The 14133-nt window shown below is 49.5% G+C and overlaps 1 protein-coding gene across 6 annotated transcripts in view; it reads right to left on the bottom strand.

The window, feature by feature from the left end:
- The window catches only part of NAV2 (neuron navigator 2), a 367706-nt gene that overhangs the window by 140245 nt on the left and 213328 nt on the right, over window positions 1-14133 (bottom strand). For all 6 annotated transcript variants that reach the window (XM_045825827.1, XM_045825831.1, XM_045825829.1 and 3 more), the window contains 3 exons: window positions 9591-9703; window positions 4853-4961; window positions 2576-2965 (listed from right to left, as the gene is read on the bottom strand). In XM_045825827.1, coding sequence (XP_045681783.1) covers window positions 2576-2965; window positions 4853-4961; window positions 9591-9703 — 612 coding nt within the window. The remainder of the gene's footprint in view (window positions 1-2575; window positions 2966-4852; window positions 4962-9590; window positions 9704-14133) is intronic.

Below are 14133 nucleotides of genomic sequence, written 5' to 3'. Positions count from 1 at the left end.
ATAAAGGACATTAAATGACTTGGTCTGGATTCAACATGTGCAAGCAAACTGATAACTCAGCCTCCCAGCAAACACGAGCAGGCACTGCCACAAGGTGAAGTCACGCTTAACTAGCATTCTAGAATGTTACAAGTAGAAGGCACGTTTAATGCCATCTGGGCTATCTCTCTTCCTGCTGGAGGTAAATTTCTGCATCAAAAGGAATGAAAGAAGAAAAACCAGGCCAGAGTTCTCTAGTTTCAATAATTGGGTGGTTTGCTTACATGTCTGCACTTTTATCTACACTTGCTCTGAGAGCTATCTCACTTGCTCAAAAATGTAAACTTCCCAAAGCAGGAACTGAAATGTAAACACTTGTGCTTTTCAGCGGGGGTAAAGGCTCGGGCTGGGGCAGCCAAGGAAACCAGGACTGTGGCTGTGCTATCGCCGAGGTTCAGTTTTGAGTGTTTCAATGTCTCCACCTTGTGGAAACTGTCAGCACTGACCTTCATTTACTGAGGATTAAAAGACAGATCCAGCAATAAAGTGAACTCCATGGCAGGATACAGAAATCTCAAAACTACAGTGAAATTTGATAATGATAACCTTGAGGCCGTGCTGGACACCTAAAGTCATCTAGTTAATAATAAAAAGATTAAATCACACACAACTTCATTTTAGGAATGGGTATGTTATTATTTTCATGTTTACAAAGAACTAGAAACCCAAAATGGTGCTCTAAGTTAACTGGGTCCCAGTCATTCTGGAGGGCAGAAATGTGTTACGTTGGAGGGGTTTGGTGGCTCCTATCCTCTAGTCTTTCACTGCAGGGTGGTTCTAAAAGTATAAGGCAGGAGCCAAAGCACCTCTATGTCTAAACTTCTAATTAAGTCACAGAACACTTCTAGTCAGACGGGTAGAACTAAGCAAAAGTAAATCAGTTGTGAAATAAACTCCAGCAGCTGTGCTCTTTAATGCATCAGTAAGACATCGGGCGAGGCAGTGAGGCACAGCGGTGAAGGAACAGGGCTCTGCAGCCCTGGCTCTGGGCTCTGCCTCCTAACCACTGCAGGACCTTGGGCAAGTTATTTAACCTTCCTGAGCCTCAGTTTACTCACCCGTAAAATGGGGATTATGTTACCACCTACCTCAAAAGACAGCTGTGAGTGCAGCACAAGGTTACATATGTAACCTCCATATAAGCACGGAGCTTGGTGTGCAGTGGGAGAATTAGCTATTATTCATTTATGAAAATACAGACTCACCCACGGGTTCTTGATCACTGTTCATGTAAGTGAGTGGCCTGAGGTTTTATTTTTCCCTTTAAGATTATTAGTTTATTTCTAGAGAGAGGAAGGGGAAAGACAGACAGGGAGAGAAACATTGATGTGTGAGAGAAACATCAATTGGCTACTTCTTGCATGACCCTCAGCTGGGGACGCGGCCAGCAACCCAGGTATATGCCATGACCGGGAATTGAACTGGTGACATTACACTTCACAGGCTGGCGCTCAATCCACTGCGCTACACTAGCCAGGACGTGGCCTGAGTTTTATGCCTGATTTTTATTACCTGTAATTTTGTCTGCTAGAATGCTAGAGCAAGGAAAGATCTTGGAAAACTACGAAAACCGAGTTAACAGATGAAGTCTCAGGCAAGTGGAATAAAGAGATGCGCCTTCTGTTTACACAGTGGCCTGGAGTGGAGCTAAAACAAGAGAAGAGCCTCGGCGTGGCTTACAGAGCATGGCATCAAGGGCGGGCTGGGCTTGTTCCTTCATCCGCGGATCCACGTGTTCATTCCTTCAGCAATATTCATAAGCTCCTATGCCTACAATGCACTGGGGATTCGGTGGTGAACAAGCCAGACAAGGTCCTTGCTTCACGGAGCTTATTATTGCAAACAGGAGAGGATGGAGAGACCGTAAAATATAAATGAATAATCAGGATCATTTCAAATAGTGTTAAGATTTCCAAGAAGAGTAACAGAGGGTGAATGAGGGGACAGGGGATGGGGATGGGGCAAGGCCACATAAACTCCTTCAAGTTGAACAGTCAAGGTGGGCTCCTCCAAAGAGGTGCCAGCGGAGCAACAAGAAGGAACCAGCCATGCAACGATCTGGGGAAAAAATCCAGGCAGAGAAAGAGATGGTGCAGAGGCCATGAGGAAGGAAAGAGCTTGATGAGATGGCAGAACTGAAGGAACAGCCACCGTAGGGGAAGCAGGGGGTGGGGAGGCTAGGGAACCAGGAGACCTGACAGCCAGGTCCCGTGGGACCAGGCAGGCCATGCTCAGGGGCCTGGATCCCACCCTGAGTGCAAAGTTTGGCTTCAGGAACTGACACAACACGGTTTGCTGTCAAGTGTCACTCCGGCCACAAGAGCAGCCTTGCTAGACCCGCCCAGGGAGTAACTGCCGACGCACCACACAGCCTTGGACTCTGACATGGAGAGAGAGCAGAAAGCCAAGCAGGCAGTTCGATCTGCTCCAGAGAACCTAAACAAAGCCCTGGCAAAAACCAAACCAGCCCACCGGCAGCCCAGGTGCCGAGCGTCACCGGTTCGTGAAAGGGGAGAAGCCCTAGGGAAGGACTCACCCGCTCGTGATGTCGTCCGTCCGGATGTTCTTGCTCAGGACGTCCCCGTCGCTCATGTAGCCGGGGGCGTCCATGCTGATGCCCTCCAGGTCCATCTCATCTCCTGCCTTGTCTGAGACGTCCACGTGGCAGACACTGCTGCCCCTGGAGGCCAGCTGCCTCCTCAGGGGCGCAGAGTACACGTAGCGGCCCGACTCGGCGTTGATGAAGCGGCTGGCGTTGGCTCGAGGCGGGTACCCATTGCCCATAGAGGGGGCGTCCCCTGCTTGGAGGCGGGGGCTGGACTGGCCGAGTCTCCAGGAGAGAGGGGTGGGCCTGCCGGTCAGGCTGAGGATACTGCGTCCGCTGATCTCCGTGGTGACGTTGGTGTCAAACGTGGTTTCCAATGTGCTAAAAACATGAAAGCCGCCTTGGGTTAGACCCTAGGGTGCCTAGAGTCCGTTGCAGTTTATAGGTTCTTTAATCTTTTTAAATTATGAACTATTCCCCCTACACAAAATAGGATCAAATGACAGGCATCATGTACCACCCTCTGTTAAACTGAAAAGAGGAAGATGTACACCCAGTTAACATTCTGGAAAGCCCATGGAAGACCTTTCCCACTAAAACACGGTACAAGGTCCCCGTTGCCAACACTCCAATGGAATTACTTTAACTACTCTTAAGCTTTCTAACCCGGGAAGGGAAACAGAAAGTGCCGGACGGGTAACAGTGAGTGTAAGGGTACCACCTGCCCATTTGCCCATCACAGCTCTCCTTTGCAAAGGCAAGACGCACCTGTCCTCTGGGACGCTCCTAATACCCTGTCTCATTTCCTCAGCTCCCTCCCTCCCAAGTAGGTGGGGAGGGCCTTGACTTTCTAAGTCTCCAAGGTCCATTCCCCCTACACCTTCGCTTCTCCCAGATTGTGTGCAAAATGACAACTAAGCTTTGGGGCAAAAGGCTGGAAGAGAGTGGTACCTGCCTGGGCTTGAAATCAAATCCCATGGGTAATAAATCAAATCCCATGGGTAATAAATCAAATCCCATGGGCCTGCACCTGCCAGGGGGCCGGGCTGGCCCCCGGCCAAGGGGGAGGCTCGTTGGCAGGCAGGCCCCTGTCTTTCCGGCCCCGACACAGTCGTCAGGACATCAGTTCACCTCCTTGGAGCTGCACTGGGGCCCTCAGCTGAGCAGAGAGAGCGGAGCCCTTCCTGCAGGAGAAACCATCGAAGCCGCCCCTCCTGTCGTCGTCATCTGAATCCAAGCCGAGAAATGCACCACGCTGCTGTGACCCACAGTCCGCCCGTTTCATACCTGGCCCCGGGGTCCCATATCCGGCTCCCCACCATAAAACGGCAGAAGGTTTGGGGCCCCACACCACAGGCAAGTTCGCTCTCCTCTGGAAGAACCGAGCTGTTTGGTGCCCTGACTGCTTTTGTTTCCCTGCAGTCCTACAAGTGGCCTTACCTTCCTCCTGTTGGGGACCCCCACGTTTGGGCCCTGGTCTTCTGTAAGATGGAACCCATGGTGCTTACCCCCGATCTGCCAGACATGCCGGCAGTGGGGAAGTCCCGTGGTCTCCTTGCTTATTCATTTATCAAAGAGACTGAAACTGGAGAAGCGAAGGAGGCTCTGGGAGATCAGTAGGGGTACTGAGGACTTGGCCTTGAGTACCAAAGCCAAGCACAAACCGTAAATCTCGGTTCTGCCAAAATCAGAAGAAAATGTCCTAGGGTTGCATCCTTTTCAACTTCTCGCTCAGCAATGAAAACAACTTGATAAATGTTTCCAAGGCAATACTAGATTTTGTACAACTAAATCATTGTTTAAACACGATCATACGTTTTTATAAATATTTCCTTACGTGCTTTGTAGACGTGCATGACTAACACCATCACAGAGTGCTGTGTGTCGGAACCCGGGTAGGAATTCAAGCTATTCGCTTTATCACACGGGTCAAACACAGTTCACCTGCTCGTTTCAACAGCACGGTAGGGTTTTTGGAAAATGCACAAAAGTGCAATTTAAACAGAGCTCGTCTAAAATATCTTGTTGAATGGATTCAGCCACCTCCTGCTTTGGGGAGGAAATCTGTCTACACTAATTCTTGCTCCTTCTACTTCTCTTCCACCCACTGTATGGCTGGCTTTGTCAATTCCCGCACATTTGGCAATCGAGGTCATTTATACCATTCTTAACCAAATCACTGTGCAGGTGGTATGAACAAACACAGGAGAAGCCGTGTGAAAGTCAAGTTCCCAGCTGGTTCAGTAAAGTGATCCACGCTTCAAGTACCTGTGTGTAACCTGAGTTCCCCGTAAGCTGGACATGGTCTCCTCCAAATTCTGCCGCAGGTCAGCAATGTTCTTCACCGTCCGCAGCCGCCGAGCCTCCGGGTCTTCCCCTGGGAAGACGAGGGTTAAGACTATTTTAATTCTCAGACAGATGGTGAACTTCACGGGAGTAGTAACTGTGTTCATGATTTAACAACCATGTTCCATGCTAGGGGCCTGGTTCACCATGGGTGCTTAAGAAGGATTTGAGGATGAATGAATGAAAGAATGAATGAATGAGCGAACAAATGCATGCATGCCCGAAGGAAAGTGTTAAATCCAAGGAGAGCAGTCTTTCTCTTCCCCTTAGGACCCTCCTGAAATGAGTGAAGTCTAGCTGATGGGAGGAGCAAGGAACCTGGTCTGAGACATAAACACACTGTCACGCCGACTCCAATAAAGACACGCACAGGACAGCTCTGGTTCCCAGGAACTACTTCCTGCCCGTGCAAGAGTGGGCGAGGCCGTTTGTTTTCTCATCCAGGGTGACGCATACTGCTGTCTCCTGGACCTATGTTACAAAAGGAACTTGGAATGGCTAAATGATCTGCTCTTATTAACCACAAATATCTCTACAGAGAGAGGTTTGCCTTTTCTTTATCACATCATGTCAAACTCTGGTCCTCTCCTCACTGGCTGTGTGGTCTCGGAGAAGGTGCTAGCACTCTCCACCCTTCAGATGCCACCACCTGAAAGCAGGGACAGTAACGGTCCTGACCTCGAGGGACAGCTGTGGGGACTAAACGGCACAGGGGCTGGAGATCCCGAGCCCGGTGCCCACCACAAGCACTGATCTCATGTCATGGCTGCTGAGCAGGGAGCCATCGAGACGACTCAGGGCTTCATTTGGGAGATAAAGGACTTCCGTTCTCTGGGCAAGATTCTCCACAAAAATGTGTGGCCCAGCAGAGGCCAAGCTGGCACAAGTGTCCAGGAGGACCAGGGGAGTAACTATAGTAACAATGACAGGAATCAAACATCTTCCCCTCAGAGTAATTTCAGGGAGCACTGAAAAGACTCAAGGGCCACAATCAAGGATCTTTAAAAGCCTATGATCATTGAAAGTGTGAAGCAACACTTTAAAAGAAATCTCCATAGAGAACACAGTCCTCGTGGGCAGCAGCAAGTGGGGTCTGCATCAGACACTAAGTAGAACTTCCAGCAATTGTCATTGGGGCAACAGGCTCTAAGAAATGTCATAGACTGAACCTCCCCCTTCTGAGACAGATGGCAGCTTCCTTAGGCTGTTCCTGGCATGCTGGTGCCTGCGGGCTGGGGAACGGACTAAATGGTAGCTGTGTGATTTCATGGAGGAAATTTGCTCCAGCAAATGCTCTACCCTTGCAAATGCAAGTGTTTTCAATTTTCTACCTCTTTTTAACCAAGAGAAATTTGGAAGGCATTTATTTTGTTTTCTCTTATCTGAAAAGTGGTCAAACGTGTATTTCCCACCCAATTCTTTAAAATCCATACATGTAGGTATGTGTTTTTGAATGAAAGCAGTGTGGTTGTCTACCTTCTCCTAATGGCCTTGGAGGAACATAATTACATCGATCTCCCAGGCCACAGTTAAATAAATCTGCTGCCAGTTTGGCCATGTTTTATCGACACAAGGCTGCCAACAAAAGTACCTATCTTTTGGACAGCTCTGAGCCCTGCCGTGAAAATTCATTATGACGCTAATTACCTTCATTAATTAGCTCAATCATACTACAAAGAGTAGAATGATTATTTTATTCATCCATGTTCCTGTTCGTGACATGGTTGCCTGAGTTAACTCTCCTTTGGAAATTCAAAGGTCTCTGAGGTGGAATGGCATCTCTCCACCTGTACGGTCGGTAGCCCCCACCCGTATCTGCAGACGTGCAAGAAATTTTTATTGTCCAACAGACGCTCGGTCAGTGGAGGCTGAAGAAAGGGCACTGACTTTGTACTCTGATGGGTGACGGTCTGGTTCGTGGCACGGCTGCAGAGTAGCCTCCTGACCTTGGCCAAGTCACTCACTCTTCTGAAGGACATCTGCGAAATGGGGATAAAACCCTTCCATTCGCAGGGTGAGGAGGAGGACCGTATGAGGAGTTCCTGGCACAAACGGAGGGCTCATTGAAGCTGACTGTCCCAGTCCCCTCTTGGGGAGCAGTGGTTCCTGCTGGGAAATGTTCGCTTCCCCCAGAGCCCTATACACGCCAGATGCCAGGAGTGACCCAGAAACGCACACTAATAATCCACCTGCCTTGCACAGGTGACCACATCCTGAGCTGTCAATTCTGCCTCCTTGGAAGCCAACCTGAGTGTATGATTTTCCCGCCATCTCTCAGCCTGAACAAAATAAAAATACAACCATGCTCTGTGGAAATTGCAGGATCCTTTCAGCTCATACACAGGGATTATAAAAATTAAGCTGTTCTATGTCTACCTGTGGCTCTTGCATTTGCCAAGGGCAGCCTTCTCTCCAGCCATTGGCCGTGATGGAGAGAACACTGCACACTCTGACCCCACAGGGCTGGGTTTAGAGGATGTCAGGGTGTTACACAAAGAACATGGAAGAAACCTGGGATCTTCACTTAGAAGAAGGCGGCTTAAAGGACAAGCCGCTACATGAAAAGGATCGAAATCGTCTGTGAACTTCCGGAGGCTGGATTATATCCAGGGATTAAAAATGTAAGAGTTAAGAACTGTTACCCATTAAAACCACAAAATATGAAAAGGCCGCCTAATGAAGGAATAATCTTTCTGTCACAAGAAATACCCAAGCAGAGACAGAAAGGTGATTCATCGGTGAATGACAGAAGGGAGTCAAAGGCTGAATAAGAAACAAACAGGATTGTGTGGTTCTTTCTAACTCTACAATCCATGATGCAGGTCTTAACAGTAGTGCTGTGTAAATGACCAAGCACCATCGGAAAATCCAACTATTTGCATAAGCACAGGAAGAACGAAGCAATTGACCAAATAGCCTCATAAATGTCCATTTCTAAATATACCCGCCATTCATTGTCATTTCAAGGGAGCAGTTGCGGATCAGTTAAATTTGACCCCATGCCACTGTGCAGCGTCTCCATAAAATAATTCACCATATAGTCACACACGTGAGCCCTACTGCTTGAATGTAAAGACGAGTCACCCTGACTAAGAAATCTTCATTCACAGCCAACGCCATTTGGCTTAACACAGAAGAATGCTTGAGCAGGCACAACTGGTTGCACTATCTGCCCTCCCCAAAGCAACCGGCAGCACCTCAGGCTGTCTGAGCTCCTAGTTGGTGTTACCGTCCTGATGCAGAGGAGACACGAGGAGAAGGAGAGAAATGAGAGAAAGATTACAAGCTGCAACCTGGCACTATGAAACTTAAGGGTTTTGTGGAATGTTTCTGGATGCTGCTTTTGCTTTTCAAATGTGAATTTTCCTGAGTTCCGGTGCCTGACTCGAATCCACACTACTCCACGGGACACGCATCTGATACACGCCGGGCCCCAAAGCCCTGGCTTGCTCTTTTGATGTGTGTACAGAAGAGCATGATCCGGGATGCGTGTGGAGGCCTGAGCCGTCAGCTGAATGCCACACCCTTCTCTTGGCCCTTTCCCTGAGCTATCCATGCTCTCATATGCAAGGGAGCTGCACACCCTGGAGGAAAGGGACTAAAATCAACGCCGAATATGGAGCCCCAAACTACCGTAAGACACATCAGTTACCCACAGCTTGGAAACTCTGCTCTGTCACAGCGCCCAGTCAGCAGAACCAGAAGGAAACAGTTAACTCGCTCTGATCCTCATACATTAATACTACAGCTAACGGTGAGACGGGTAAGATTCGATTATTCTGGCTGCAGACCAATGCCACAGCTGTGACGTGGCTGTGAAAATGATGTGGTCACGGACAACAAGTCTAATACATGAGTTTTAAACACAGACTCAATTTCTAACCCAACTGTGGAAGTGGAAAGGTAGGAGAATAACACAGCTACTTGCTAAATGCACGGTTTACCACCCACTGCCCCGTGAGAAGTTGCCAGCACGCAGGGCAGAGCTGGGGAACGAGGAAGACAGACCGGGGAGGTGGAAACTCAGATAGCACTGCAGTAGAAAGTCTAACTCAGATGCTGACTTCCGTTCTCCAAGTGGAGAGTGTGACAGGGTAGCATTAACAGGTACATATCTGTGGCGTGAATGACATGACAACTGTGGATTTTCTATTTTTATATAATGCCCCCTCAATCATCATGGTCTGGGCTATACTTAAATAATTTTATTTGGTTTTGGTTTTGGTGAAAGCTGCAGGCTGTAATCTTTCCAATTAATAGAGGATGCTAAGAACAATGTTCAGGTGGTGCTTCCACACAGGAAAGAAAAAAGGAGGCAACACCGTGAGTTCCAACTCTTGCTGGAAAGCGTCTTTATCTGAAGCGTAAACCAGGTGATTCAGAGCTAGGTGTCGGGGCAGCTCAGCGCCCCTGTATGAATGAAATGGAACATACCTTAAAAGATGATCTGCCAACAGGTAAGAGACGTATTTACGATTTGGGGGAGGAAGGGATAGATTGTGTGTGAGAGAGAACAGGAAAGAAAGGGAACAGAAAGGTAAGAAAAATAAATAAATTTGTTTAGCTCGTCAATCAATGCCACAGTAAACCAACTTCCAATTGTGTCCTTCCCGCAGGTGGTTAGACAGCACTGCCAATGGGCACAGTGTTGCGTACTCACCGGCGAGTTCTTCCAGCGCAGGCTGTCCGCTCTTGGTGTAGTGGCCAGGCTCCGTGCTCACACCTGCTGAGCTGGACTCAGCGGTAACATTCCCTTCGGTGTCTGTCTGGGACCTTCACACACAAACCACAGCAGAGACACCTGTCACGCACGGTAACATGCACATCTGGACCCCTGTGATCTTTCCATAGCACCCACTTCAGCAAGGAGCTTTAGGACGGAGCAGACTGGCAGACTGACACTAAATAATTCATTAGCGCGTGTGGAGCAACGTCCTAGACGCAGAGAGAGCCACCGAGCTGTAAAAGATGAAATATTCATCGCCCAGTCGGAGGGGCTGCCATCCGTCACTGGGGACTGCTCCTCCGAATCCCCATCAGGACGCTAAGTCTGGCCAGCAAAATGCCGGGAGTACTGGGTAGACTGAATCATTTGGCTTATGCCAAGCAGCAACTTCTAAGTAACCAGCAACACCGCAAGTCAAGCATAAGGTGACTCCATTGACAGCCCCCACTCCCCCCGCCCAAATCCTCCTGGCATGGCTTCTCTGAAGAGGTGACTGTAAAACCAGTCACGACTGCGTGCCAAGCAGGTGTGCTTGCCCTCCAGGTCTCTGATTCACAGCTCAGATCTCCTGACATGAAAGGTCTCATTGATCATCATTTCAACACTTGACTGAAATGTGTACTTCCCCAAACCTTCTCCATGCCCTTATTTGTCAAGCAAATCGAGGCAACCGCTCCATGTACTGTGTTCTTGCCACAACTACCCCTACCCCTGTTCATTTAGGCATGGCGTGCAAATGCGTAACTACACTCGGATGCACGTCCCTGGGTGTGACAGTATTAATTCATTAGCGTCCTGAGCTAATGCAACCAGATTTCACTCTCTGTGAAGAAAGTGTTTGCCAAGAATGAGAACTCTCTTAAATGTGGGGGATGTGCTGATACACCTCAACTCATCCATCTATTCTTCCTCCCTTTGGCCTCAAGCCAACAGTTCCCATTTCTGGCCATCTCTATCTTTAAAGGATTTCCACATTCCCAGGGGTCCTCTCCATCCCCTGGCCAGAGTCCAGGCTCTCACCATCTCTAACCAGGCCCCGTGAGAGCTCCGTAAACAGGCACGCTGCCTCCAGCGGGGGGCTGTAAATGGCAGCCAGGTGTAGGAACCAGCCCAGGGATTTATTAGGATGGGTATGCATAATAATTTAAAGCTTTTGAATTAGTTTCAACATTTAAAAATCGGGGGATCACACAAGGAATCACCCTTAGCAACTTCTGGCTTTCCAGTAAAAAATAAGCAAGTCTGGGAAGACCGAGCTCCGCCCACTGGTGCCAGGGGGTGGCGGCTCCCCCTAGAGGTGTGGCGTTCCCTCTGCCACAGCCCTGCTGTTCCCAAGACCCCCATCTATACTACCCTTTGGGGGCCCGATCAGGCACCTGAATTCATGACCTCTGTCCCAGACTGTTCCTAGTTCCGGTCCACTCCTCACGCCAGCCTCACTGATCTCTGTGTCACCAATATGACCACACTGTCCTCTGATGAGAGGCCTCCAATGGTTTCCCATTTCCCAAAGAATAAGGTCTAAACTCCTTACAGTGGCAGAAGACACCCCACGTCACACAAGTCTTCCTCCATTTACAGCCCCTTCTCCTGCCCCTCATGCCCTGGACACAGAGCCCTGCCCTCAGCACCACCCACAGGTGGCATCTCTCCATCCCTGGATCTCACCACGCCCTTAGCCATTTTGTCTCTGTAGCTACTGTGACTCCTGCCCACGGGCCCTGCCCCTCTTTCTCCCTTAGTTTGCCCCTAATCTGCCTTTAGGATGCAGTTCCCATGTCCTCTTGGCCTGGAAGCCTTCCCGACTGTGCCAGCGGTCCACTCTGCCCACCCTCCGTATTTTCCCAATGGCTGTGTGTGACGATGTGATGTAACTAAGACATCTTTCCTCAGCTAGATTGAGCGCTCTGAAGGCAAGGGCTGGTTCTTTTGATATGTACGCTGAAGAACACGATCCGCTTAAGCTCATAGGCTGAGTTGGCAGCCAAGGCAGAATCAGTGTGTTGAATGGATGGATGAGGACATTTTAGGCCTAGAAGGATGCTGGGCAGTAGAAGGAACTCCGTAACCTGATAGCCATGCCCATCTGAGGACACCCCTTCCCCTCTGAACCACGGGGCCCTCACCTGGACAGAGGGAATGGCAGGGACCTCTGTTGGCTGCTACAAAAATCACATGTGGTATGACACAGAGGCAGTGACACTGTTATTTCTAAATTGGTAAATATAAATTCATTCTGAGTAATTTTTAAAATGGTTGATCTTCCTTGTATCCCTTGGTTAAATCACTAACATGAAGAGGTTCTAGGGAGAGCCGGGCAGGTTATATACAGTGAGCCGTGAACTTGAGAGAGCGTTTTAGAGCACAAAGGAAATCTACACCATTTTAATAGCTTCTGTAACCTAGTCCCGTCTCCTCACTTTAGAGATGGGGGCAGTCAGGTTCAGAGTGACACCGTGGTTTGCAGAGCCAAGACAGTGTGGTGGTTAACAACATTCTCTCTCCTCACACAGCCTTCGGGTTAAACACTAGCTCTTCTGGCTGTGAGCTCTGTGACTGAGAACGGGTTATTCAATCACTCTAAGCCTCAGCTTTGCTCAGCTATAGAATGGGGATTTCAAAAAGGTAGGCAGCTCAGGGAAATGTGGGAATAAGGAAACAAGCTGGGGCACGAAAAGCTCTCAGCAAGGCTTCCGCACACACTCAGTGCCAAGGCCACACAGGGTGCTGCATCAAGGCCAGAGTCCAGGAGGCCTGACTCCTAGCTCAGTGCACCTCCTCCCGGCCTCCTCCCCGGCTCACCCAGAGCACAAAGGCACCTCGGGCAGCAGCAGGACCTCCAACAGAGTAAGCTTTGCATGGGGCTCTGTAGATACACAGGGCATTTCCTCCTTTCTCCTGCTTGTCAGACACTTGCTCTTAATCACACAGAGTTTTCCCTCTCGTTAAAAAAAGCTTGACATTTTTTTGAAAGGTTAAATATTTTATAATCTTAGAAATAATTACAGACAAAAAAGGGGGGTATGGGATTGATGGTGAACAAAGACTCTTTGTGTTTTAATTTTGAAAATGTAAATCAAGAATCTGTAAACAGCTGCTTAAATATGCATTACCTCAAGACTACGAATGTTACTGGAATGATAAACACTTCACGGGGAGCAACTCAGTGGCCTCCGTGGTTCAGAGAACTGTTGTATCAAAAGCTGTGCGTGTAGACGAGCGCCGAGTCCTTAGCTGAGCCTTGGCACTCCTCGCAGGACTGCTAGCTGAGCTGATGACGTGATTTAATAGGAAGATGACTCGCTCCCAGTTTAAAAGTTCTGGCATGACCCTCCTAAAGGGGAGGGTGAGCGGAGGGAAAGGGAAGAGGGACGAGGCAAGGCTTGACACTCCCGCACCGGCTGGACCTGGCTGGCTTTCCTCTGAAATCACTCCAGCGAGTCCTGCCATCAGCTGCTGGCAGGAATGGTGACGATCTCTTACAACACGACTCAGGCAGGGAGAGAGGGCAGTGGGCACAAGCCTCTGCTTATGAACAGCTATGTAAATACACGTGTGCACATGTGCATCTGCATTTTCTATACAAACGTGCACTGGCTCTCACACTTACGTGTGCCTGCCAATGGGCATCCACACCTTTGGGTGTCTGAGTGTGTGTGTACAGTTGGGTGTGTGTATGTACTTAGGGTAGAGGCTGTAAAATGAGTGCCTAGAATGTGACATCCAATCATTCAATCCTTGGTCCCCCTTTGCTATGCAGACATGTTAGTTATCATTCAACTGTGCGGTGCGGTCAAAGACACTACACGCCCGAAGCACAGATCAAGTTGACGGCCGTGAGCAAAGCTCCGAGGCCTCCTTAGGACCAGCGCTGGGGGAGCTCCCATCCGCCGGGAGAGGACTCCTCCACGTGTATCACGTGGCACCCGGAGCCAGTGTCTGCATTCTGCAAAGGTGTGTGGTGTGCGCTGAGCAGCCAGGAAATCTCGTGAGGCCAGAGCCACACAGGGCCGGCAGCACTGGCCCCACATCTGTTCCTATGGAAGTGCCACCGTCAGAGACGAGAGAGACTGAGGGGCAGATGACAGACAGAAGGGCAGTCAGGCGCAAACACCCAGGCTTGTCTCCTCAGCACAACCTGGGTTCTTTCGTTCTCTCAGCACGGTCCTTCCTCACCACTCCCCTTCTCCCTCACCCTGTCCTCTCCTAACATCCCAGCACACGGCAGGGACCGGAAACATGCTTCACACGTGTGCTGTGGCAAGAGATCAGGAGGGGCTGGAAACTCAAGACAAACACCTCTGTGAGGAGTCTCAGTTGTACAGCGAGGCGGTGTCTACGTTTCTCACGTTTTAAAGTACATTCAGATGCATCGGGACTGATGCTGGAGACTGTCAGGTGCCACCAAACCACCTCTCACGTGGTTGCTCATGCTGCTGCTCTCTCCGAAATGCCCCCACAGCCCCATGGCCCCATG

This window comes from Phyllostomus hastatus, unplaced genomic scaffold (assembly GCF_019186645.2).
Source record: "Phyllostomus hastatus isolate PE091 unplaced genomic scaffold, TTU_PhHast_1.1 phas_scaffold_585, whole genome shotgun sequence".
NCBI lineage: Eukaryota > Metazoa > Chordata > Mammalia > Chiroptera > Phyllostomidae > Phyllostomus > Phyllostomus hastatus.
Note: the sequence above shows the minus strand (reverse complement) of the source record. Positions and strands in the feature narration are given on the sequence as shown.